Source organism: Plecotus auritus (assembly GCF_963455305.1).
Source record: "Plecotus auritus genome assembly, chromosome: 8".
NCBI lineage: Eukaryota > Metazoa > Chordata > Mammalia > Chiroptera > Vespertilionidae > Plecotus > Plecotus auritus.
Genome location: NC_137782.1, coordinates 173,235,429 through 173,257,840, shown reverse-complemented (window position 1 = coordinate 173,257,840; position 22,412 = coordinate 173,235,429). Strand labels below are relative to the sequence as shown.

At 61.0% G+C, this 22,412-nt stretch overlaps 1 protein-coding gene across 3 annotated transcripts in view; it reads left to right on the top strand.

Annotated features, from left to right (window-relative positions):
* The window catches only part of ATP6V1C2 (ATPase H+ transporting V1 subunit C2), a 31,566-nt gene that overhangs the window by 5,589 nt on the left and 3,565 nt on the right, over positions 1–22,412 (top strand). Inside the window, exons 4-12 of one of the 3 annotated variants that reach the window (XM_080686424.1) lie at positions 12,192–12,277; positions 13,140–13,169; positions 14,040–14,134; positions 14,925–15,016; positions 15,874–15,972; positions 16,485–16,553; positions 18,282–18,374; positions 18,451–18,544; positions 21,880–21,977. In XM_080686424.1, coding sequence (XP_080542550.1) covers positions 12,192–12,277; positions 13,140–13,169; positions 14,040–14,134; positions 14,925–15,016; positions 15,874–15,972; positions 16,485–16,553; positions 18,282–18,374; positions 18,451–18,544; positions 21,880–21,977 — 756 coding nt within the window. Of the gene's footprint in view, positions 1–10,289; positions 11,358–12,191; positions 12,278–13,139; positions 13,170–14,039; positions 14,135–14,924; positions 15,017–15,873; positions 15,973–16,484; positions 16,554–18,281; positions 18,375–18,450; positions 18,545–21,879; positions 21,978–22,412 lie in introns of those variants that run through there. The other 2 variants (XM_080686426.1, XM_080686425.1) reach the window with 2 other exon arrangements.

Below are 22,412 nucleotides of genomic sequence, written 5' to 3'. Positions count from 1 at the left end.
TTCAGATGGGCCCTGGCTGGGTTGCTCAATGGTTGGAGCATCAGCCTGGGCTACGACAGATCTCAGGGTTGATTCCTGATCAGGGACATCTGCCTGGGTTTCCGGTTCATTTCCTGCCCTCAGGGGGCCAAACAATGCTGTCTCTCTCACATCCATGTCTCTCTCCTTCTCCCTCTCTCCCCTCCCTCCCTTCCTTCTACTCCCTCTGAAGAGCAATGGAAAAATATCCTTGGGCCCTGGCCAGTTTGGCTCAGTGGATAGAGCACTGGCCTGCGGACTGAAGGGTCCGGGTTCGATTCCAGTTAAGGGCACATGCCTCGGTTGTAGGCTCGATCCCTGGCTTATATCCCGCCCTAGGTGGGGCGTGGGCAGGAGGCAACCAATCGATGTTTCTCTCTCTGTCTCTCCCGCTCCCTTCCACTCTGTCTAAAAATCAGTGGAGCAAATATCTGTGGGTGAGGATTAACAACAACAACAACAAATGCAGAGAGGATAGATGAGGGAACGGTCGTAGGCACCTCCTGAAGTGACCCAGGTCTGACTACCTGATCTCGCTGCCTCCTTGGGGGGTTCAGATTTTCGGGGCCTGTGGGCACGTGTAGTTGTCCTTGTCAGCGGACTGGTGTTACGGCGGCTGCTGCCTTTTCTAATGCCTCGTTGTGGAAAACGTGTCACTAGGCGTCCTGGTGGACATATTTCAGGATTTCTCGCCTTCGTAACTGGTGCCCTGGGCCAGGGATTTGGTTGTCTGTGCAGCTGCTATTCGTTACTCATTGCCCAAGCCTTCAAAGACTCCCGTGTCACTACCCTGGAGCTCCATGTGGGACGGTGGGCCAACCACACCGCGGCCAGCCTAGTCCCCGCTGTGCGGCTCTTAGACTTTGAGAAAGAAAAGTGGCCCTTGGCTTTCTCATCTGTGAAATGGGACGATAGCTACCATCTCCGCTTTCCGGGAAGATTGAAGGGGAGTAAAATTGTGTTAAATCAAGAATGAAGGGGAGCCCTAGCTGGTTTGGCTCAGCGAATGGAGCGTCGGCCCGCAGACTGAAGGGTCCCTGGGTTCGATTCCAGTCAGGGGCACATGCCCAGGTTGCGGGCTCGATCCTCAAGAGGCAGCCAACCGATGATTCTCTCTCATTATTGATATTTCTCTCTCTCTCTCCATTCCTCTCTGAAATAAATAAAAACATATTTTATAAAAAAATGAAGGGGAGTAAAATCCAGTCCCAGGACATTATCCAATCCCAGGACATTATCCATCCCAGGACATTATCCAATCCCAGGACATTATCCAATCCCAGTCCCAGGACATTATCAATCCCAGTCCCAGGACATTATCCATCCCAGGACATTATCCAGTCCCAGGACATTATCCAATCCCAGGACATTATCCATCCCAGGACATTATCCAATCCCAGGACATTATCCAGTCCCAGGACATTATCCTATCCCAGGACATTATCCATCCCAGGACATTATCCATCCCAGGACATTATCCAATCCCAGTCCCAGGACATTATCAATCCCAGTCCCAGGACATTATCCATCCCAGGACATTATCCTATCCCAGGACATTATCCAATCCCAGTCCCAGGACATTATCAATCCCAGTCCCAGGACATTATCCATCCCAGGACATTATCCTATCCCAGGACATTATCCAATCCCAGTCCCAGGACATTATCAATCCCAGTCCCAGGACATTATCCATCCCAGGACATTATCCTATCCCAGGACATTATCCAATCCCAGTCCCAGGACATTATCAATCCCAGTCCCAGGACATTATCCATCCCAGGACATTGTCAATCCCAGGACATTATCCAATCCCAGGACATTATCCATCCCAGGACATTATCCAATCCCAGGACATTATCCATCCCAGGACATTATCCAATCCCAGGACATTATCCATCCCAGGACATTATCCAATCCCAGGACATTATCCATCCCAGGACATTATCCAATCCCAGGACATTATCCATCCCGGGACATTATCCATCCCAGGACATTATCCTATCCCAGGACATTATCCAGTCCCAGGACATTATCCAATCCCAGGACATTATCCATCCCAGGACATTATCCATCCCAGGACATTATCCAGTCCCAGGACATTATCCAATCCCAGGACATTATCCTATCCCAGGACATTATCCAATCCCAGGACATTATCCATCCCAGGACATTATCCAATCCCAGGACATTATCCATCCCAGGACATTATCCAATCCCAGGACATTATCCATCCCAGGACATTATCCAATCCCAGGACATTATCCATCCCAGGACATTATCCAATCACAGGACATTATCAATCACAGGACATTATCCATCCCAGGACATTATCCAATCCCAGGACATTATCCATCCCAGGACATTATCCAATGCCAGGACATGCTCTGTGACCAATTACCGTCCAAGAACAAGTGGCTTGATCCCTACGTAACCGCTCCTTTCCTGGGCCGCTCTCCACGGCGGGCGGTGCGCCCGGCAGCTGCCCTGGAAGCCAGCCCATGGCCCTGGGCTGCCATTGCCCGTGGTTTCCTGGCCCCCACGAGCCACAGCAGGCGTCTGTGCAGCGAGGCAGGGCGCTGGCTTCTCTGTGCATTGCTCCCAGGCCCAGCTGCAGAAATGACCTCTCCTCGGCATTTTCTCTTTCTAGGCCTTTCTAGGCCTTTCTAGATCTTTCTAGGCCTTTCCTAGCCACCTACTTTCTTCCCTAGCACAAGCCGTTACCCTCCCTCTGATTCACCAAAGCCCTCTCTTGCCCCGGAAGTCTGTGATCCTGCAGCACGATTACCTCCACCTTTATGTGGTTGTTGTTGTTAGGAGGTATGAGCGTTGTGTTCTGTACCTGTTCGTTGTGCAAGTTGCTTGTGATGGTGGGACGGCATCTGTTTAAGGAACGACATGAAATGTGTGAACAAGCAAAGTTGAGGCTACAGTTGTGAAACACAGAGGACCCGCAGGAATTAAAGGGGCGGGGTTCTTTTATCGGTTTTTATTTTTGGGGTTTTTTTTTGTGTGTGTGTGTGGGGGGTTATTATTTATTTATTTATTTATTTTCCAAAAAAACAGGCTAGGTGTGGTAAGGATGAAAATCACCGTGTATTGTTTTACTTGTGGGTATATAATCTCACGAGCCTACCTATAGGGGAAAAGAAAAAGGGTGTGGTCGGTTTGAGACCCCCATAATTCTTTTTTTTTTTTTTTCTTTTTTACTGATTTCAGAGAGGAAGGGAGAGAGAGAGACAGAAACATCCATGATGAGAGAGAATCATGGATCGGCTGCCTCCTGCACGCCCCACGCTGGGGATCGAGCCTGCAACCCAGGCCTGTGCCCCGACCAGGAATCAAACCGTGACCTCCTGGTTCCTAGGTTGACCACTGAGCCACGCCGGCCGGGCGAGACCCCCACCATTCTTATTCCTAGCGTCTACCTAGTCCAGAGAGCAGGGTACGGTGCCTTAGGGGTGACTGCTGGCATTGGGGTAAAATGACGAGGGCCCAGACCGGCTTCGGGTTTTCGGGATGCCCTCCCCGTGCTATGAAGGCCCCCGTGTTGTGGGTAAATAAATGCTCGCTGGCCGTGGGGCCCGGCAGCCTGAACCCGCCGCGCTGCTCCGGCCAGCAGCGGAGAGAGGCGTTTTCAAGGTGTATTGTTTCCATATCCTTTTATTATTTATTCACCCCGGGGCACGGCAGTGTTTTTCCATGCGCTGGAAGGCGGGTTCGCTTACTGGATGGGGCCTCCCCTGTATTTTTGATTTATGTCCCCGTTCTGCCTTGGTTCACGGACTCGGTACTTACAGTGTAGCTCATGACCATTTGAGAAACCAAACCATTTTATCTTTTAAAAAGCTAGCCCGCCCCCCTTGCTTTTTTCCCCCAACGTTTGAGTCCTTCCCGGCATCGCAGCCTGGATTGCTGTGCTGGTTGAAATATTACGTTTCCCAGGCGCCCGGGCGTTCGGACATACCTCGTGGGCGCCTGAGGCACATCGCCACCGTCCCTCGCACCGCGGCGTTTCCTGGGGGACTAGCTGGGGGCTTTCCTTCACCACGTGGGTCCATGCGGGCGGCAGGGGCGGCTGATCCGAGAGTGTGATGCCTGCTTAGGAGAGTCTGTTCTCCGAAGGCCATTCTACAGGGAAGCAAAATATAATTTTATTTTATTTTTTTAATATATTTTTATTGTTGTCCTAACCGGTTTGGCTCAGTGGATAGAGCGTCCACCTGTGGACTCAAGGGTCCCAGGTTCGATTCTGGTCAAGGGCATGTACCTTGGTTGCGGGCACATACCCAGTGGGGAGTGTGCAGGAGGCAGCTGATTGATGTTTCTCTCTCATCGATGTTTCTAGCTCTCTATCCCTCTCCCTTCCTCTCTGTAAAAAATCAATAAAATATATTAATATATATATATATACATATATATATAATTGGTTTCAGAGAGGAAGGGAGAGGGAGAGAGAGAGAAACATCAGTGATGAGAGAGAATCACTGATCGGCTGCCTCCTGCACGCCCCATACCGGGGATCGAGCCCAAAACCCGGGCATGTGCCCTGACTGGGAACCGAACCCTGACCTCCTGGTTCATAGGTCGACGCTCCACCACTGAGCCACGCCAGCCGGGCGCAAAATGTAATTTTTAAAAATTACCCAAGCTTCTCTGTTGAGAGAACATCAGATGGAGATCACCTGCGTGTGTTAGACAAACACCGGTTGAAGGCCTCTGCGCGCCCTGTGGTTTCTGGATGCCTGGAAGCGGCTTGGCAGTCCTACTGTGCGTGCTCCCCATTCTCCTGCTCGCTCCCAAAACTGATTCAAACCTTCCCCACGCCCCATTCACCCCATTATCACCTGCTCACCCCGCTCAGCTCCCCTGACTTCCCCCTCCCCCAGCTCTTCTGACTTACCCACCCGGAGCCCCTCTGGCGTGGCACGCACCAGAGCGGACATCCACACTCTCCTGGGGGATTGTCTGAGTAGCGGCCGTCTCCCCGGCCAGACTGGGGGTCCCACAAAGCCAGGCGCTCGCTCAAGTACCTCCCCAGAGTGTGGCACCCGTGGGCCCCCAAGCACCAGCGGAATGAGTGGGTGGGAGAGAGGCTCTTGGGAAGCTTCCAGGCCTTGAGGGAGCCGATCCGACCCCTTCCCGTCCCAGAAGGAGCCGGTGGGCGGGGCCCCAGGGGGATGCCGCCTGCACCCAGATTCACCCACTTATCAGGAACGCCCGTGGGCGCCGTTTCTGGGTTCATTTCTACTCCTATTGCTCTGCTGCTGGAGAATGAAGTGAGCGCCATCTCTGCCTCGGGGATCGGCGGTTTGCTTTGACCTAACAGGGTGCCGCTTTTCCTCCGTGTCCGGTCTCCGGGACAGTGGCTTCTCCCGGCTCCGTTGTGTCGCGTTGACAGCGGCTGGAGTGACACGGTCAAGGATTTCCCTGTCTGCCACGCCCGTCTTCATCCGTGTGCTCCGCGGTCACTCCCGGCTGAGTCACGCTCTGCGCCAGCCGTCCCTCCCTCAAGGGTTGACAAATGGTGTTCTCTGGCCCCTGTTTTTATTGTTTTCTGTCTTTTTTTTTTTTATATATATATATATTTTATTGATTTTTTACAGAGAGGAAGGGAGAGGGAGAGAGAGTTAGAAACATCGATGAGAGAGAAACATCGATCAGCTGCCTCCTGCACACCTCCTACTGGGGATGTGCCCGCAACCAAGGTACATGCCCTTGACTGGAATCGAACCCGGGACCCTTCAGTCCGCAGGCTGACGCTCTATCCACTGAGCAAAACCAGCTAGGACTTTTTTTTTTTTTTTTTAATTGCTTTCAGAGAGGAAGGGAGAGGGAGATGGGGAGAGAGAAACATCCATGAGGAGAGGGAATCATGGACCGGCTGCCTCCTGCACGCCCCTCCTGGGGATCGAGCGGGCAACCTGGGCAGGTGCCCCGGCCAGAAATCGAACCCTGAACTCCTGGCTCATAAGCTGACGCTCAACCCCTGAGCGACGCCGGCCGGACGGGTTTTCTGTCGTGCGGTCCACACGCCTGTCATGGCCACGTCCCTCCAGTCCTCGCTCACCCCGTGGGCGCGGGGCTGTCCGGTGCCCTCTGTTCCCGTTTCCTCGTGGCACCTGGGCCGCAGCCTGCGTGAGGGTGAGCGGCCACACGCGGCGCCACGGGTGAGCGCACGCCGCTGGGCACGGAGTTAGTGGCAGGCGGGCCAGGCCACACGCTGCGCCCGGCAGGCTTCACCCGGTCAGCTTGCCTCCTGTCCTCGCCGCAGGCCCCTGGCACTGGGCACGGAGCTCCTCCCAGCCTGCCCTGCCTTCACCCACCCCAGGCGCTGCCGTAGGCTCCCCCCCCCACCCCATCGCCCCCCCCCCCCCCCCGTAACTCCCAGCTGCGCTCACCAAACCAGAAGTCAAGTCTGCCAGCAGGGAAGGAAGGAATGCCGGCCAGCCGCTCTGTGCAGCCCCAGCCCGAGGCCACGTTGTGAAATCCACAGGATAATTCCCCGGAGATTAGATTTCCCACAAAGCATGTCCGACTTAGGCCTCGGCCAGCTCCTGGGGCTCTCAGCCTGGCCGCGCTCACTCGCTCGGGCTGGCTTTTCACCAGCCTAGGTGGCGACTTTAAAAGGTCTTCTTTGCATGGGGTCATGTCCTGAGTTAGCACCACCCTCACCGCCAGCTCACAGGGACACACTCCCCTTGTACGCCGTCGGCTCATTGCAGCGAAGGCTCCTGGCCCACGCACCTGGGGCTCCAGCAAACAGGTGCCTTTTTTTCTGACCGTCCACTGACTCCAGTGGGACCAGCCCTGGGGTGTCCCCTCCAAACCTGTCCCGTGCCCACCGGCCTCTCGCGCTCCACCTCCATCCACACCGGCTCCCTCTCCTTCCCGTATTTTTGCACCAAACTCCTAACCCATCTCCTGATTTTCTCTTGTCTACCCTCCACACGGCAGCCCGTGTTCTTTTTATTTGTATTTATTTATTTTTGAAAATTCTCTTAAACCTTTTTACTTTATTAATTTCAGAGAGAAGAAGGGAGAGGGAGAGAGAGAAACATCAAGGATGAGGGAGAAAGATGGACCGGCTGCCTCCTGCACGCCCCGCACTGGGGATGGAGCCCGCCACCCTGGTTGTGCCCTGACCGGGGGGAATTGACCTCATGGTTCATAGGTCGATGCTCAACCACTGAGCCACACCGGCCAGGCCCAGCACATCCTATCTAATAAAGAGAGAATATGCTAATTGACTGTCCCGCCCTCAAAGATGGCAGCACCCAGTCCCCTCAGCCCCCCAGCTGCCCAGGGCCGCCTGAGGCTCAGGTAATCAGGGCCGCCCGAGGCTTGCGCTGCCGGCAGTGGCAGCAGCAGAGGTGTGATGGGGGTGTCGCCTTCCCCTGATTGTCGGGTCGCCTCCCGCCCCTGAGGGCTCCCGGACTGTGAGAGGGGGCAGGCCGGGCTGAGGGACCCCCCCTCCAGTGCATGAATTTTCATGCACCGAGCCTCTAGTATTTTTATATTTCCCTTTTTAAACACAAAGTAGTAACCCCGTGGCTCCGGAGCATCACGCCTCCTTTTCATCACCTGCACATCCTGGGAGAGTCCTCCCAGCTGCACTAGTGAGCTTCCCTCGGCCACGCGCGCTGCGTGGGGAAGTCCTGGGCATCGCAGCCCCGGGGTGGCCGCCTGGCTTACCGACGTGCATGGGGAGGGCCTGCCGCCAGCCACACTCATGGGTAGCCTTGCCCCGCCTCGTCGCCTGGCACGGGCAGGTGTGCAGGGGTATCTGCAGGGTGAATGCTCGGGACCAAATTGTCGGGTCAGTTTTGGTGGATGTGCCCGTCCACTCTGGCTGACCATCCCGCATTCCCACCAGCGACGGGGAGTCCCCATTTCCCTAGAACCTTCCCAGTGACCTGTGTGGTCACATGTGGGTGTGTGAGTGAACCTGACAGGTAAGAAATGTGTAGGCTTTTCTAGAAAACCCTGCAGATGTGAATAACACGCCGGAGGTGGCCACGTGTGAGGGGTGCCCTGTGACCGAGGCGCTTTGACCCAGAGCGGGGCAAAAGCAAGTTTGCCGTTCATCTGGGAGATAAGGCAGTAACCAGTCCACAAGAATTACAAGGACGGGCTCCGGCCGCGTCCGCGTCCTCACAACTGCAGACCTGCTTTCGTCCCGCCCGCGTGCACAGGAGGCCATCACTCCGGTCTCCCACGACACTGCCCGGTGTGTGATGGCCACTCGGGTGGTTTTGGTGAGCGAAGAAGCGACGTGATTCGAGTGGGGGTGTTGTCAGCACGGGGGTCTGTGTGGGGTGGGCTGCGAGGAGGGGGCGCGGGCTGTTGCGTCCAGGTGGCTCCAGGGCGGCGGGAGAGTGAGGGGCGGAGAGAGGAAGCAGGGAAGGCCAGGCTCTCGCTTGCCCACGGTGCTGAGGAGTTAGAACATCAATATTTGAACGTCTTGGGAAACCACGGGTAGAGTTTAAACAGTACGATGGCATGCTAAGATGTGTGTTTTTGGAGACGCCTCCAGCTGCTGTGGGAGGGAGGGAGGGAGGGAGGGAGGGAGGGAGGGAGGAAGGGAGGGAGGAAGGGATGGGGGAGGCCAGCTTGGGAGGCGGGGAGAAGCAGCAGGAGGCTGGGGAAGGAAGCCTGGGGCAAGGAGGAGACCCTGGGAGGGGGACCCAGGGCTGGGCTCAGACACTCACGCTCACTGTAAAGCCGGAGGTGAGGGAGGGGGAGCCGAGCCCTTGGCAGAGGGGTGGCCTCCAGCATCAGGGCCAGGCCAGTCCTGCCCCCTCCTCCAGGCTGGGTCCCCACCCTCAGAGCCAGGACATGCCGCTGTCATTTGAGAAATCACTCCCACGCTGTCATTGTCACCCCTCTGATGTGTGCCATCATCAGGCTGCGGTGCATTGCCAAGTAATGCGACCGCCCCCACCATGGGATTTCAGAACAGCATCTAGAAAGAAGCCCTGCAGCCACGAGCAGTCACCTCCCACCCCAACCCCAACCCCAACCCCAACCCCAACCTGGCGGTTGGAGAGGCTCCGGGGATGTCCCAGCCGCCTCTGCAGCATGGAGCAATGTGTGCCCGTGAGCCTACTGCTTTCCTCTTACACACACACACACACACACACACACACACACACACGCACACAGAAAAACCCACAACACTCTCTTAGGGTGAACAGGCAAGGGTTTTAAACGAGGAGGGGCCTGATGGAAAAAATGCTGATATCGTATCCAATTTATTACCCTAAAATCGAGACGGGAAATAGCGAGGCCTTGTCTCAGGCCTGGCCAGCGACCCAGGAGCCTGTGGCCTCCGGCAAGTCCCCACGTCTCCTTGGTCTCTGAAGGCCTTTCCGCGGTGACCCAGGCCGCGGTGCTGGGCGGGCAGATGTTAGCGCGGTCATACCCTAGGCACGACTGAAGTCATGGGAGGGATTTTAAAAAATATTCTTATTGATTCCAGAGAGGAAGGGAGAGGGGGAGAGAGAGCTAGAAACATCAATGATGAGAGAGAATCATTGCCCGCTGCCCCACACCCTGGGGATCTTAGCCCACAACCTGGGCCTGGGCCCCGACGGGGGATTGAACTGCTGACCTCCTGGTTCAGAGGTTGATGCTCAACCACTGAGCCACACCGGCTGGGCCCAATAAGTGTTTTTTGGTTTTTTTTTAATGAATAAACCGGTAGAGAAACGGGCCGAGGATAGAAAACAGAAGAACACAGCCGTGTGAGGAGCCGGTAAATCTACCAAAAGGTGTCCGGCCGCACGGATGACCAAAGAGATGCAGGTCAGACCGAGCGAGCCTGCGAGCTGGCAGAGAGGAAGGTTCCCGGCGCCGACGTGGGAGGGTGTAGGGGAGCGGCGCTCGCTGGGCGCGGAGCACCCACGGGGTCTGTGTGTTTGGAGGGTGGCCTGGCCCATTTGCTAAAGCTGCAAGTGCTTCTGCCTCGTATTCCAGTAGCGACTCCGTGGCAACCTGTTCTCCGGGTGCTCCGGCACAAGGGGGCCAGCGTCCCGGCCGAGCCGAAGCCAGTCACTGGGCGGCGTAGGGGCGGCGTGAGGAGGCTGTGCCAACCTGCAAGGGCCTTCCCAGGGGCTGCCACGTGAGACGAGCAGACGCAGAGCCACCCAGGCCGCGTCCTCACTGAGAAACACGTTCTCATGCGGACTCCCCGGGGGACAGGCCAACGGTCGCAGCGAAGCCAGGGCTGTGTGTGTGTGTGTGTGTGTGTGTGTGTGTGTGCGCGCGCGCGCGCGCGCAGCGGTGGTTGCAGTCCGAGTGCTCTCTGTGGTGGAGATGGAGGGGGGGGACTTGCTCAAGTTACAGTTAGTGAGATGCGGACTGCTGTTCTAAGCGATGCCAGCACATCGGGGGGCACGTCTGAGCCCAGGATGGGCCATCGTGACCGTAAAGACAGCAGCATGGCCTGGGCGCCTGGAGCCCCGGGGTCCACCGATGGACTGCCATCTCTGGGCCTCAGTCTTCCCATCTGTAAAATGGGGCAATCCCATCTCCAAGGATTTTGGCGGGGGGGGGGGTGGGGTGGGGGGGGAGGATTTAGTGAGGAAATGATTATAGAATGTTTGGCACTTGGTGGAGTGGTAGATGTTAGCAAAAGGAAACCTCAGTCACATGCGCCATGGACGGGGCCTGTGATTGGCATGTTTTTTTGGAAATATGCCAAGATAGGACCCAAAAGGCTGCTCTCCCGCCCTCTGTCCCTCCATGGGGCTGCCCAGTGCCCCCCTGCCCGGCCCCGGCCTCCACGCTCTGTGCGGCCTCCACGCCCAGTGCCGGCAGCCACAGACGCCCGTCCTCCATTTGGAGGTCAGTGACCTGGTCCCCGCTCTTTGCAAACACCCACCCCCCCACCCCCATGGCCTGGAGCCTGGGAGTCAGGAGAGAGGGCCCGAGGCAAAGACCTGGACCATCAGAACTACAGACTTTGATCCTGGTTTGGCGAGTTCTCCAGCTGAAATTCTAACGGATCCGCCTCTGGGAGCGGACACTCTGGTCCTACACGCTCCATGCCGATCGGCTCTATTCACGCGCATCCGCGTCCTGCCAAACGGGTGTCACCCACGTCTGGCACCCAAGAGAACGGAGGCTCACAGGGACGAGAAGAATGCGGCCCGAACCTTAGGCTGGCCAGCAGGCAGGGCCTGGCGTGGCGTCCTCCTGCCCCCTGTGCTGGCTGAGCCCCGGGGACCTCCTGAGACTCGCCAAGTTCCCGTTCCGCATTACAGAGGGGATGCCCGACGGCACTGGAAAAGGGCCAAAGCGGGAAGAACAGCTCACACGGTGGCACCCACTCTTTCTGTGTACGTCTGATTCTTGTTTGTTTTCCACGCAGCGTGACAATACACGCCTGGCTCCGCAACAGCGGAAGCTGCACCAGCCTGGTCTGCAGGGGCTGCCGGGCGATGGCGGCTGCAGGCACCATCCCTTCCACTGGCAACCCCTCCTGTGGGGCCTCCGCTGTCCCCGCAGGGCCGCGCAGGGGGTCCCCGCAGGGCAGGAGGTCACGGCAGGGCCGCGCAGGAGGTCCCCGCAGGGCCGCGCAGGGGGTCCCCGCAGGGCCGCGCAGGAGGTCCCCGCAGGGCCGCGCAGGGGGTCCCCGCAGGGCCGCGCAGGAGGTCACGGCAGGGCCGCGCAGGGGGTCCCCGCAGGGCCGCGCAGGGGGTCACGGCAGGGCCGCGCAGGGGGTCACGGCAGGGCCGCGCAGGAGGTCCCCGCAGGGCCGCGCAGGAGGTCCCCGCAGGGCCGCGCAGGAGGTCACGGCAGGGCCGCGCAGGGGGTCCCCGCAGGGCCGCGCAGGGGGTCACGGCAGGGCCGCGCAGGGGGTCACGGCAGGGCCGCGCAGGGGGTCACGGCAGGGCCGCGCAGGGGGTCCCCGCAGGGCCGCGCAGGGGGTCCCCGCAGGGCCGCGCAGGGCATCTTCCTATGCTGAACGCTCTTTCTCTTCGTCCTTGAGCTCGTTTCCCAGAAGCGGAAATACTGGTTCAGAGGCCACGAGCATGCGCGGCCTCCTCCTGCCTGTTGCCGGCTTAGACCCCAAAGGGCGGCGCCCGCTCCTTTCCCGCCACCGGAGGCGGAGAGGACTCGGGGCGGGGGCAGTGTCCGGCTCTAAGCGGCCCTCTGTTCTGTTCCCGCAGCCTCATAAAGAGAATGGCCCAGAGCGTGGTGGAGGTCATGGAGGACGCCAAGGGCAAGGTCCAGGAGAACCTCCTGGCCAACGGAGGTAGGTCGCTCAGCGCTGTCATCGCGCGCTTCCTGGGCTCCCGCTGGCCCGTCGGTAGCCCTCGTGTGGCCACGCAGTAGTGACTGAAACGATACGACCTCCTTCCCCTCGTCCCCATGCCCCCACCCACCCCGGCGACAGACCGTGTTCTCCATTCGGAAGTCAATGACCTGGTCCGTTTAATCCCCACAAAAATCCTCCCCGATGGGATTGCCCCATTTTACAGATGGGAAGACTGAGGCCCAGAGACATCAGTGGCCCCCCAACCAGCCCTGTACACCCTGCTGTTAGCTCAACAACACGACATTGGGAAGACATGCCCCTTTGCCAGTTTACAGTCCCCTGTCGCATTTTTTTTTTTTTTTTTACCCTGTTGCTGGAATCCTCTATGAAATGTGACGTGGAAATGTGGGTTGCTTGGCCCCGCCCACCGTCTCCATCAGCCTCCACCCTCTCCCGCTTGGAAGGTTCCATCCTGCCCACAACCCCCAACCCTTCATCCCTTTCCCCAAGCGAGGCTGAGGATGCCTTCAGGTGCGGAGGAAGGCCTCCCACCGAAATCTTAAGTTGCGCCCAGGAACCAGAGCGTTAGACCCCACAGGCTCTGGTTCCCTCGTCGTGGGCCTGAAACTCGAGCGCCCCTGCGACTCTGGAAACGTTAGCGCTAACTAACTCGGTGGTGACGTGTCGGTGGTGCAGCGGCGATCCAGCCCGCGCCTCGATGGGTAGTTCCCCTCCTGGCAACCTTAGAAAGCTTCCCATCTGCTTGTGCCCATCGGCAAGCGGAGACGTTCCCACCGTCGGCTCCGCCCGGGGCTTTGGGCGTGAACGCGGTGGAATGATGACCCTTCTTCCGTTGCAGGTTTGAAGGAAAAGATGCAATGTTTAAAGAGTAGGTGGTGCGTTGTTGCTGTGTGCGTGTTCCGTGTGGTGCCTGCCCCGCATGTCCCTGGGGAGGCGGGATCCCGGGCTGGTGGTGGGGTACAGTGACCAGGGATGATGGGATTCCCCAGTGGCCCCCTTGCACTTGGTCACTGCAGCCACACGGCCCAGAGAACAACCATGTCCCCCCTCCCCGCCGCCCAGATTGGGGGCGCTTGGACTCTGGGTCCCAGGTGCACATCTGCATCTTGGCTTTGCTGTCCTCCTGCCTGCTCCCGGGGCGGGCTGGTACGTGGCCCCTGGCGGCTTACATGCCAGGCTTAGCTCTGTGGGGCCTCGATGGGCAAGGAGCCTGCTTCTCTCGAGACTCCTGGGGTGCCCTGGGCCCACACAGGCCTTTCCTAGTTCCCGCATTCGAAGGAGCCATCGGCTTTGGGTTTCCTCCCACCTGCTCGCTCGGGTGGAAGGAAGCCAGCAAACCCTTCGGCACCAGCACACATCCGCGCACGTGCGAGTCCCCGGTGCCTTCCCAGCGGTCTGCCCGTCACACGTGGGTTTCTCGCTGATGCTAATAAAAGGGCGACTTTGTTAAAAAGGTCAGCGGGTCTCATTTCCCAGCGAGTAACTGGCAGGGCCCTAGACGGAAGAGCGACGAAGGTAGAGTGCTGCTTCTCTACGCAAACACAGGTTTTAGGGCGCAGGTGCGAGCTCCGTCAGATAGCGATCCGAGTGCTTGCCCTCCGTCAGCGCTCCTCCTCCCTGCCAGGCCCGAGGGCACCCGCTCCCCTCGGGGACGCAGCCTCCCTCCTCGGTGCACAGCTCAGGGTCCCTGGTGGGGAGCCGCTCGCTCGCGCGCTGATGCGGGTTCATGTCCTTCCAGTTGACTTAACGTCCTTTGTGACCCACTTTGAATGGGACATGGCCAAGTACCCCGCGAAGCAGCCGCTGCCGAGCCTGGTGGACACCCTGGCGAAGGTGAGAGACGGGGGGCTGGGGGGGGCCTCCCGTCGGGACACTCGTGCTTCTGTGAGAGGGGCAGCGGGCCCTCTCCACGGCATCTGACCCTGGCTGGGGTCTCATCGCCCCCTGCCTCCTGGGACAGCCCCTGGGGGTCCTGCCCTCATCGGAGGTGCCGTGACCATGGGGGCGCCAGCTGGCACGCCCCGTGGGACTGCCATGCTGGTCAGCAGCGGCCTCCAGCTTCTTCCATAAATGAAAGCACCAGGCTCTGGGACCCTGGGCGTCTCACTGCCGAGCTGACCCCGTGTGTCCCGCGGGGGGTGTCCCCTCTCCCTCCGCCACACCGGGAGCCTCACAGGCACAGCCCCGACGGGCCGCGTGGCTGGGAGGGTGTCAGCCGCCCAGGAACAAGGCCTCCTGTTGTCTCCGCAGAGTGGCAGGGCCCAGGGCGTGGCGGGGCGGCGGGCGAAGGAGGTGGCCGCTGGGACCCGTCCCGTCCCGTGCGCCGGCATCTCCTCATGCCAGGCTGCTGCCGGCCTGTGTCTGGGAAGTGGGTGGGGCCAGGAGGCGGGGACGTGGGTGCGGCTCCATGGGCATCACCTGCGTCAGAGGTCCCAGCCCCGCCGGACCGTCAGACAATCGGGCAGTGATTCTGGGGCCCTGGAGGAGGGGCTGCCCGAGCGCCAGGGTGGCCCCAGGAGGCCAGCGGGGACCCGGCAGGTTGGGTGCTGCTTCCTCAAGGGCGCCAGGAGCAATGTGCGGCACGTTTGGCCGACTCTTCAAATGCTTCTGCTTTTCCGAGTAGCAACTGGCACAGATCGAGACGGACCTGAAGGCCCGCACGGCCGCCTACAGCACCCTCAAGGCCACGCTGGACAGCCTGAATCAGAAGGCCAAGTGAGTAGTGCCCCGTCCGCACACCGCACGGGCCTCCGCCTGCGGGGCAGATCCCGGGTGACGGGGCTGTGTCTGTGAGAGAGAGTGAGTCAGACAGACAGACAGACAGAGAGGCTTCTGACTCGGGAGCTGGCCGGGAGGGGAGGCCGGGAGCAGACGCACCTCCTGCCTGTGCCCTCGGCCACCCGCTGGGGGCTTCTCAGAGCCCCGGGGGCACCCCGGGAGTCTTCGCTTGAGAGCTATTCCCACGGGAAGCATTGCGTGCGGATGAACGCATTAGCTGACATTGCAGCCTGCGTGCCCACGGCCAGGCGGGCGTTAGCGGTATCTCAGCCCGTTTGCGGGGCAGTGGCCTCGATCCGGGTGCTAAAAATACCCTGACCTCGATGCCGACCGGGTTCCACTGCCGGCAGAGAGCTATTTCAGGTGAGTGTCCCCGGCTGCCGGGCCCGCGGGGCCTGTAAAGGGAAACGGAGCTCTCGCTGGGCCGGTCGCTGCCCAGGATGCCCAGGCCGCTGCGGGCGAGCGCTGGCCGCCGTGCGACACTGGAGCGGCTTCAGCTGCTGCCCCCGCTCCTCCCTGCAGCAGTGGCTCACACAGGGCAGCGCAGTGGCAGGCTGGCAGGTGACAGCACCCGAGGCCCTGCCAGCCACGCAGGGCTGGCCTCCCAGACGCGGAGCTGGGGGTGCACTGAGCCCCCCCAACCCCGACACCCTAAGCCTCCCCAACATGCTGCCTGCCCCTCGCGTCCCCACCCGTGTGTGTGTGTGTGTGTGTGTGTGCCGTGGGTGCTCGGTGCGTGCTGCCTCCACGTGCCTTTCTGCTGACCACACCCCCTCTGTCCCACGGGGGTTCAGGGCGAACCTCTTCACGCGGACCCTGAGCAACATCGTGAGCAAAGACGACTTTGTGCTGGACTCCGAGTACCTGGTCACCCTCCTGGTCATCGTCCCCACGTAAGTGGGCGGGGAGGTGGGCCGTGGGCGTCGCAGCCTGAGTGACTCATCGCGGGAGGACACTGGCCCCGCCAGAGGCCCACCCGCCACGGCCGGGGCGCAGGCCCTGAAGGAAGCCGTAGGGGTGACCAGGCTTGCCGGGTAATAGCAGTGGCCGCAGCAGCCATTCCTTGAGCACCTACTATGCGCCAGGTGTCAGACAGGCTCACTTCGCTCCCGCAAGCCGGGGGTAGCCGTGGTCAGCTGTCTTGCCCCAGGCCACGCAGAGCCAGGGCAGAAACCGCCCCTGCCGGTGTCTCTGGCCGAGCCCTTCACACAGGCCTTTCCCGGTGCTCAGGGCCTCACGGAGAGGCCGGCTCCGGATCGGGCTGGGCGGGGGCCCCCAGAGCCCCTGCAGGGCCCCAGTCCTGCTCGCCTCGGTCCCTCGGGAAAAGGGGTGTGCAGCTTCCTAAACACTCGGGACACCCCACAGCCTTTCCCGCAGAAATCACTGAACGACTGTGTTCTCGCAGACAAAACTACATACAATGGCAGAAGACCTACGAATCCCTCTCGGACATGGTGGTCCCTCGGTCAACCAAGTAAGTGAGATGCCGGCTTCACCCGGGGGTCCCTGGGAAGCATGTGTGGGCGCCCTGGCACCCAACTGCCAAATGCTTGTGCCCACCTCGAGTCCCTCAACCTGCAGTTCCTTCATGGCCGTGCACCAGCCACATGCCAGACTCCCTCCATCGTTTGGGACTTTGCTTCTCTGCCCCCTCCTCCGGGAAGCCCTCCCTGGCTGCCCTCCTTCACTGCACTCCGCTCTGCCTTGTCAGCTGGGTGTGGCCTCTTCCCTACCGGAGGGCCGGGCCAGGGCTGGGCTGTGGTGGCCACAGAGTGGGGGAGGAGCGGAGGACAGTCTCAGCGCGTGGGTCCGAGCTGCTGTGGGCAGTGAGGGTGGGTGACTTACAGGAGAAGGGGTGAAAGAATATATTCATACCGAGAATGCCAACCCCCGAGCGGGGAAGCCAGCGATGCCGGGTGGGTGCAGCGGCACAGGTAGGTCTGCGTGGCGAGCGAGCCGCAGAGGCACAGGCAGCACAAAGCCATTTAGTTAAGGTCTAACAATGGCCGTTCTACGCCTCTGAGACGTGGGCACGTGAAGGTGCCCAGTAGAATTATGGGGGTCTTTGGGGTGAGAAACGCCAGCGGTGACCTCAGGGCAGAGAGGTCAGCGGGTCTGGGGGGGCCTTCTCCTGCACGAACAGTGATGTCTTTAGCCGGGGGCAGGGACACGGGTACGTGTCCTTCTCTGTGCCTCTCCGATGTCTGAAACAGCTGGTGCTTCGTTTAAAAGATCTGACAGCGAGGCCCATTCACCTGCCTCCCCGCACTCGGCTCAGCCTGAGCGCAGCCCTGCCCTCTCCCACCCCAGCCCGGAGGCCAGTGGGCGCCTGCCCCAAAGCTGGCTCTCCCGGGACCACAGACTCCCAGGAGATGGCAAGGAGGGGTGCAGGGGACAGGACAGCCACAGCCTGAGGTCCCCGGGAGCTGGAGGAATAAGCCAGGGCATCATGTCCGAGGGGAGGAGGGGGGCAGACGGGCACGGGCACTGGCCTGCTTGGCGAGGGCCAGGGTACCCGCTGTAGGGCCTTGGCCTCCCAGACCAGAGCCCCCGGCCCCGCACCATCAGGGCCCCTGGGGTCTGCACGGGTGGCTCTGGAAAGGCCTCCAGCCCGCGGCCAGCCTCCAGGGTGTGGGCTCTGAGGAACAGGAGCCCACAGAACTGCCTGGGCCCAGGACACCCATAGGGGGCATCTGGCCAGCAGGACTCAATGATGCTTATGTCACTGCCCCAACCCCCGCCACGCCCCTGGGGACAGTGGCCACAGTGGCTTTCCGTGGATGTGTGCCAGGAGGTGTGTCTCATTAGAACACTGTGACATTGGCCATGAAGTGGCCATTGTGAGATGTTCCACCGACTGAAACAACCCCCCCACTCGCCCCCGGTTCACTGTACCTATAGCGTGCCAGGGCCGGGGGCACCGGGCCCACCAGGGGGCCGAGGCCCAGGGGTGGCCTCATCTCTCAGGCATTTGATGAACGGGACCCAACCCCAGATCACAGCACAACCAGGCTCCCATCCCTTTCTCCCCTGGGCCTGTGTTTGACGGGCCTGGAGGCCCCGGAGGCTCGGCTTCTGGGGGGCAAGTGAACGGGCAGGAGAGGAAGGGGGGCGCCGGGACCAGAGCCAGGGGTGAGGGTGCCGTGGGGAGGCGTGGAGTGTGCTCGCTCCCGGCCCAGCGAGCGGACGCGTCTCCCCACAGGCTGATCTGTGAGGACAAGGATGGCGGCCTCTTTACCGTGACCCTGTTTCGAAAAGTGATTGACGATTTCAAAGCCAGGGCCAAAGAGAACAAGTAAGTGCGGGGCGGGCGGGCTGGGCCCCGCGCCCCCGGGAGCGGCTCCGCGACGGCCTCTGTTTGCCTGGTTAAGGTTCACGGTCCGAGAATTTTACTATGATGAGAAAGAGATCACACGGGAACGGGAGGAGATGGCCAGGTTGCTGACGGCTAAGAAGCAACAATATGTGAGTACGGGCCGAGGGCCGCGGGTTTTCAGGCAAGATGGGGACAGAGGGCCCTGCCAGTCCCCGCCTCCCAGCTCCGCAGGCCCCACGCCCCGAGGCGCCCCCCCCCCTCCGACCCCCCTCCAAGGAACATGTGTCTCCTGGGGCAGCCAGAGCAGGGTTTTGGGGAGGGGACACACAGGTAATGGTGGAGGTGGCACCTGAGCCGTGAACTCTGGCACTGGGCAGCTCCAAGCGCAGTCTCCCCGAGCCCTGGCACTGCCCTCCCAGGAAGGGACTGGCTCCGTTGTCGCTGAGAAGTCGGGGCGCTGAGAGGGTGATGAGCAAGGCCCTGGGAGAGGACCCTCCCGGGGGCCCCTGAGGTCGAGCAAGGCAGGCCGGCTGCAGGCAGGGCCCCGCCCCGGAGGTGAGGCCAAGGTCAGGCGGCTGTCCTTGGCAGGGTGAGTTCCAGGTGTGAGGTGCCACCTCCGTCCCCGGCGCCTGTATTTACCCTCGCTGTGCTTTTAGCAAAGAGGGGGTGCTCGCCCTGAGATTCCCGACAACGGCCACTCGGAAACTTTGAGGGCAGCCGAGCTCAAGAGGGAGGCCGGACGTTGGTGTTGGAACAGGGATGCTCCCTCCACCGCTCTGTAAAACGGCCGCATTCCGGACGGGGTGCCCTCGGCGGTGGAGCGGGGCCAAGCCGTGTGGTGTGGCCCCGTCGGGGTGGAGTGTTTCGGGTCCCCTCCTCAGTCCTGGCGGGGGCTCTGGGAGGAGGAATGAGTGGAGTGTGCTCGCTCCGGCCCTCTGGGGGGAAGGGCCGTGTGTAAACAGAGCTGCAAGGGCGTGCGAAGCCACAAGGGCCTCTCCTGCGGCGAGTGTTTGCCCGGGGCCTTCCGACGGCGGGCCGGGCACCCTGGGCATCTGGCCTGACCTCTCTGGGTCAACGGCCTTTTTCCCCCCAAACTGTTTTATTATTGACTTCAGAGTGGGAGAGGGAGAGGGAGAGAAGCATCAGTGATGAGAGAGAATCACGGATCGGCTGCCTCCTGCACGCCCCACACTGGGGATCGAGCCGCAACCTGGGCCTGTGCCCTTGACCGGGAATCGAACCCTGACCTCCTGGTTCATAGGGCGACGCTCAGCCCCTGAGCACACTGGTGCGGCTCAATGGCCTTTTCAGAGGGACTCCAGACAGGCCGCCCCTCAGGAGTGAGCACCATCCATGGGGCCCCGAAATGGGGTTCTCAGAGCCCCACTGGACTGGCCCAGGCCCTGTGAGAGGCCATGGGAACCAAGCATAAAAAATACCCACAAGCATAAACACGCGTGCACACGTATGTGTATAGACGTGTGCCCTGAAGGGACGCACACACTTTGCAGGTCCTCTGAGACAGGGCTGAGCTGGAGCCCTGGGCCCCGAGGCCTCAGGCCCACGCACCCAGGCACCCAGGCACCCAGGCAGGAAAGGTGTTCACCACCAGAGCTGAGACCCAAAAGGGGGGTGGGCATCTGAACCTCAGCCCTGACCCCTGGGAATACTCCCGAGGTCTCTTCAGTGTCTGGACGGGAGCCAGGTAACAGCGGCTCCCACAAGTGTCCGGGCCCGCCCGGAGGACAGGTGGTCAGGTCCCGTGGCACCCACCCGTGCGCTGGCACAGACCCCCCGAGGATCCAGGGGACTGACACCCGAGCCGACACCTGCGCCCAGGTCTCGGGTTCCCAGCGGTGCTTTTTCACGGTGTAGACTTCCGCCGGCGCCGCCGGGAGCCCTGCCAGGGCCTCGGGGAAATGGAGCTCGGAGGGAGACACTAACTCGGCAACACTCAGTCCCTTCCGAGGCTCTCGCTGTGCGCCAGGGAGCGGGCGACAGCGGGCCAGCCGCCCCGGCTTCTGCGGACTCTTAGCCCTTAGCCTGTTGGAGGTGGGCATGAGCAGCATCCTATATCTTTCTGGCCACTTGTCAGCCGGAAGGGACGGGCGGGGTCCCGGATGTTGTCAGGTCCCTTTGAGATCGCAGGTGGGAGTCTCCCGAGCTGCCCACCTGCCTGAGAGGAAGACGATAAAGGGTGCCGGGTTCTAACTGCATGCCCGACACCCTGACGGCAAGGAGGCTGCCGTGGAGACACCCTGACCGAGCCCAGACAGACAGCGGCCGGAGCTGCCCTGGCCTTGCTTCAGGGGGCAGGCCCTGACCCAGGCCAGGCAGAGGGAGCCGCGTGCAACCCCAGCCCTCTGCCAGAGATGGGCTCTTTCCGCGGAACATGGACCCACACGAAGGCTTTCCCACGCCCGGCCGGGGCGGGGCACAGACAGGGCCACACCTCCAGCCCCCGGTGGGCGGCACCCCTGAGCCTGCCTTCCCTGTAGGCGAGGAGAATCGTTTGTTTCCGATGCGTGTCTCCTGAAAGATTAATAAATCATTTCTGTGCCTTTAGCAAACTTCCAGTGTTGCTCTTAAAAAGGGATCATCCACCTTCCCGGACCACAAGGTTAAGGTAACCCCGCTAGGTAACCCCGATAGGCCCGCTGCGGGGCACAGCGACAGAGAGAGAGAGAGTGAGGGCGAGGGCGAGGTAAGCAACCCCCGGGAGCCCTGGGGTCTCCGCTCGCATGTCCTCGCCAGCACGGGTGTCTGAGGAGCAATCCTTGCCTTTCTGTTCTCTCACGCGGCTTTTGAGGCCTTGAAGGAGCCCAGAGTGGGGCCTTCCTCCTAATCTGCAGGGCCTCTTTGGGGCGGCCCCGCCCCCCAACAGGGGACGGTGCTTATGGCCAAGGTGCCTCTGCTCTGCCTGGAGGTGACCAGCTGGTGACGGGCAGGCCCTGCTGGGGGCAGGCGTGGGCGGGCAGCTCTGCTGTCCTGCCCTGGCTGGACCCACTCCTGACCTTGGTGGCTCAGAGTCTTTGCTGCGAGACTTGAACTCCCCCAGATGACCGGCCACACCAGCGTTAGTGACCCCCGTACGCTCTGGGGCTTGTGGTCATAGCGTGATGCGGGGGCCGGTCAGAGCCTTCCAAGAAGGTGGGCCCTGGCCGCACAGAGTCTGATGGAAGCCGTGAGCTGCCTGCTGAAAGCCCTGAGGTCAGGGGCTGCCCAGCGCCCCGCTGCCCGGTCTGGGGTGGCCCCACGCATGTGCCGGTGGCTGGCCGCTGAGCTTCCCGGCCCCAGGGCCCCCGGGGAGCGTGGTCCTGGGCCTCGCCCGGGCCTGGTGGGCCGACTCGCTGCTTCTGCTGCCCCCGGGCGCTCCTTCTCAGCTCAGGGCTTGCTCTGTCCAGCCTGCCTGGAGGTGATGAGCTGGTGACGGGCAGGCCTTGGCTTGGGTCGGCGGAGGGTCACGGCTCCCCTGTCTCTGCAGGGCCCACTGCTGCGCTGGCTCAAGGTGAACTTCAGCGAAGCCTTTATCGCCTGGGTGCACATCAAGGCGCTGCGCGTGTTCGTGGAGTCCGTGCTCAGGTTGGTCGGGGCAGGTGCCCGTCGGGCTGGCTGGGGTGGGGTGGCCGGGAGCAGCCGCTCTGGGGCCCAGGGGCTCCCCTCCAGCCTCCCCAGGGCCAGGACTTTCGGGGTCTAGTAAACCCTCCCTCCGCCCCAAGGCCCCTGCTGCTCGCTGCTCCGTCCCTTTCCTGCCAGCCTCGGGCAGGTGCCTCCTGGTCTCCCCGCTGGCTCTCCCCACCAGCACCAACCCTTAGGACACCTTTTTTTAAAGAACAAAAGCGAAACGGGTTGGTTCACGTGGAGATTTTACAAACGATAGATGAGCACTAATAACGCATAGAATCCCCTGAAGCTTGAACACCGGGAGAAAGCGCGGCCAAGACGCAGTTTGTCTCTGGCGTTTTAAGTGTGCAGATGTGCATGATGCTATGTATTCATGAAAGTGGAATCAATGGC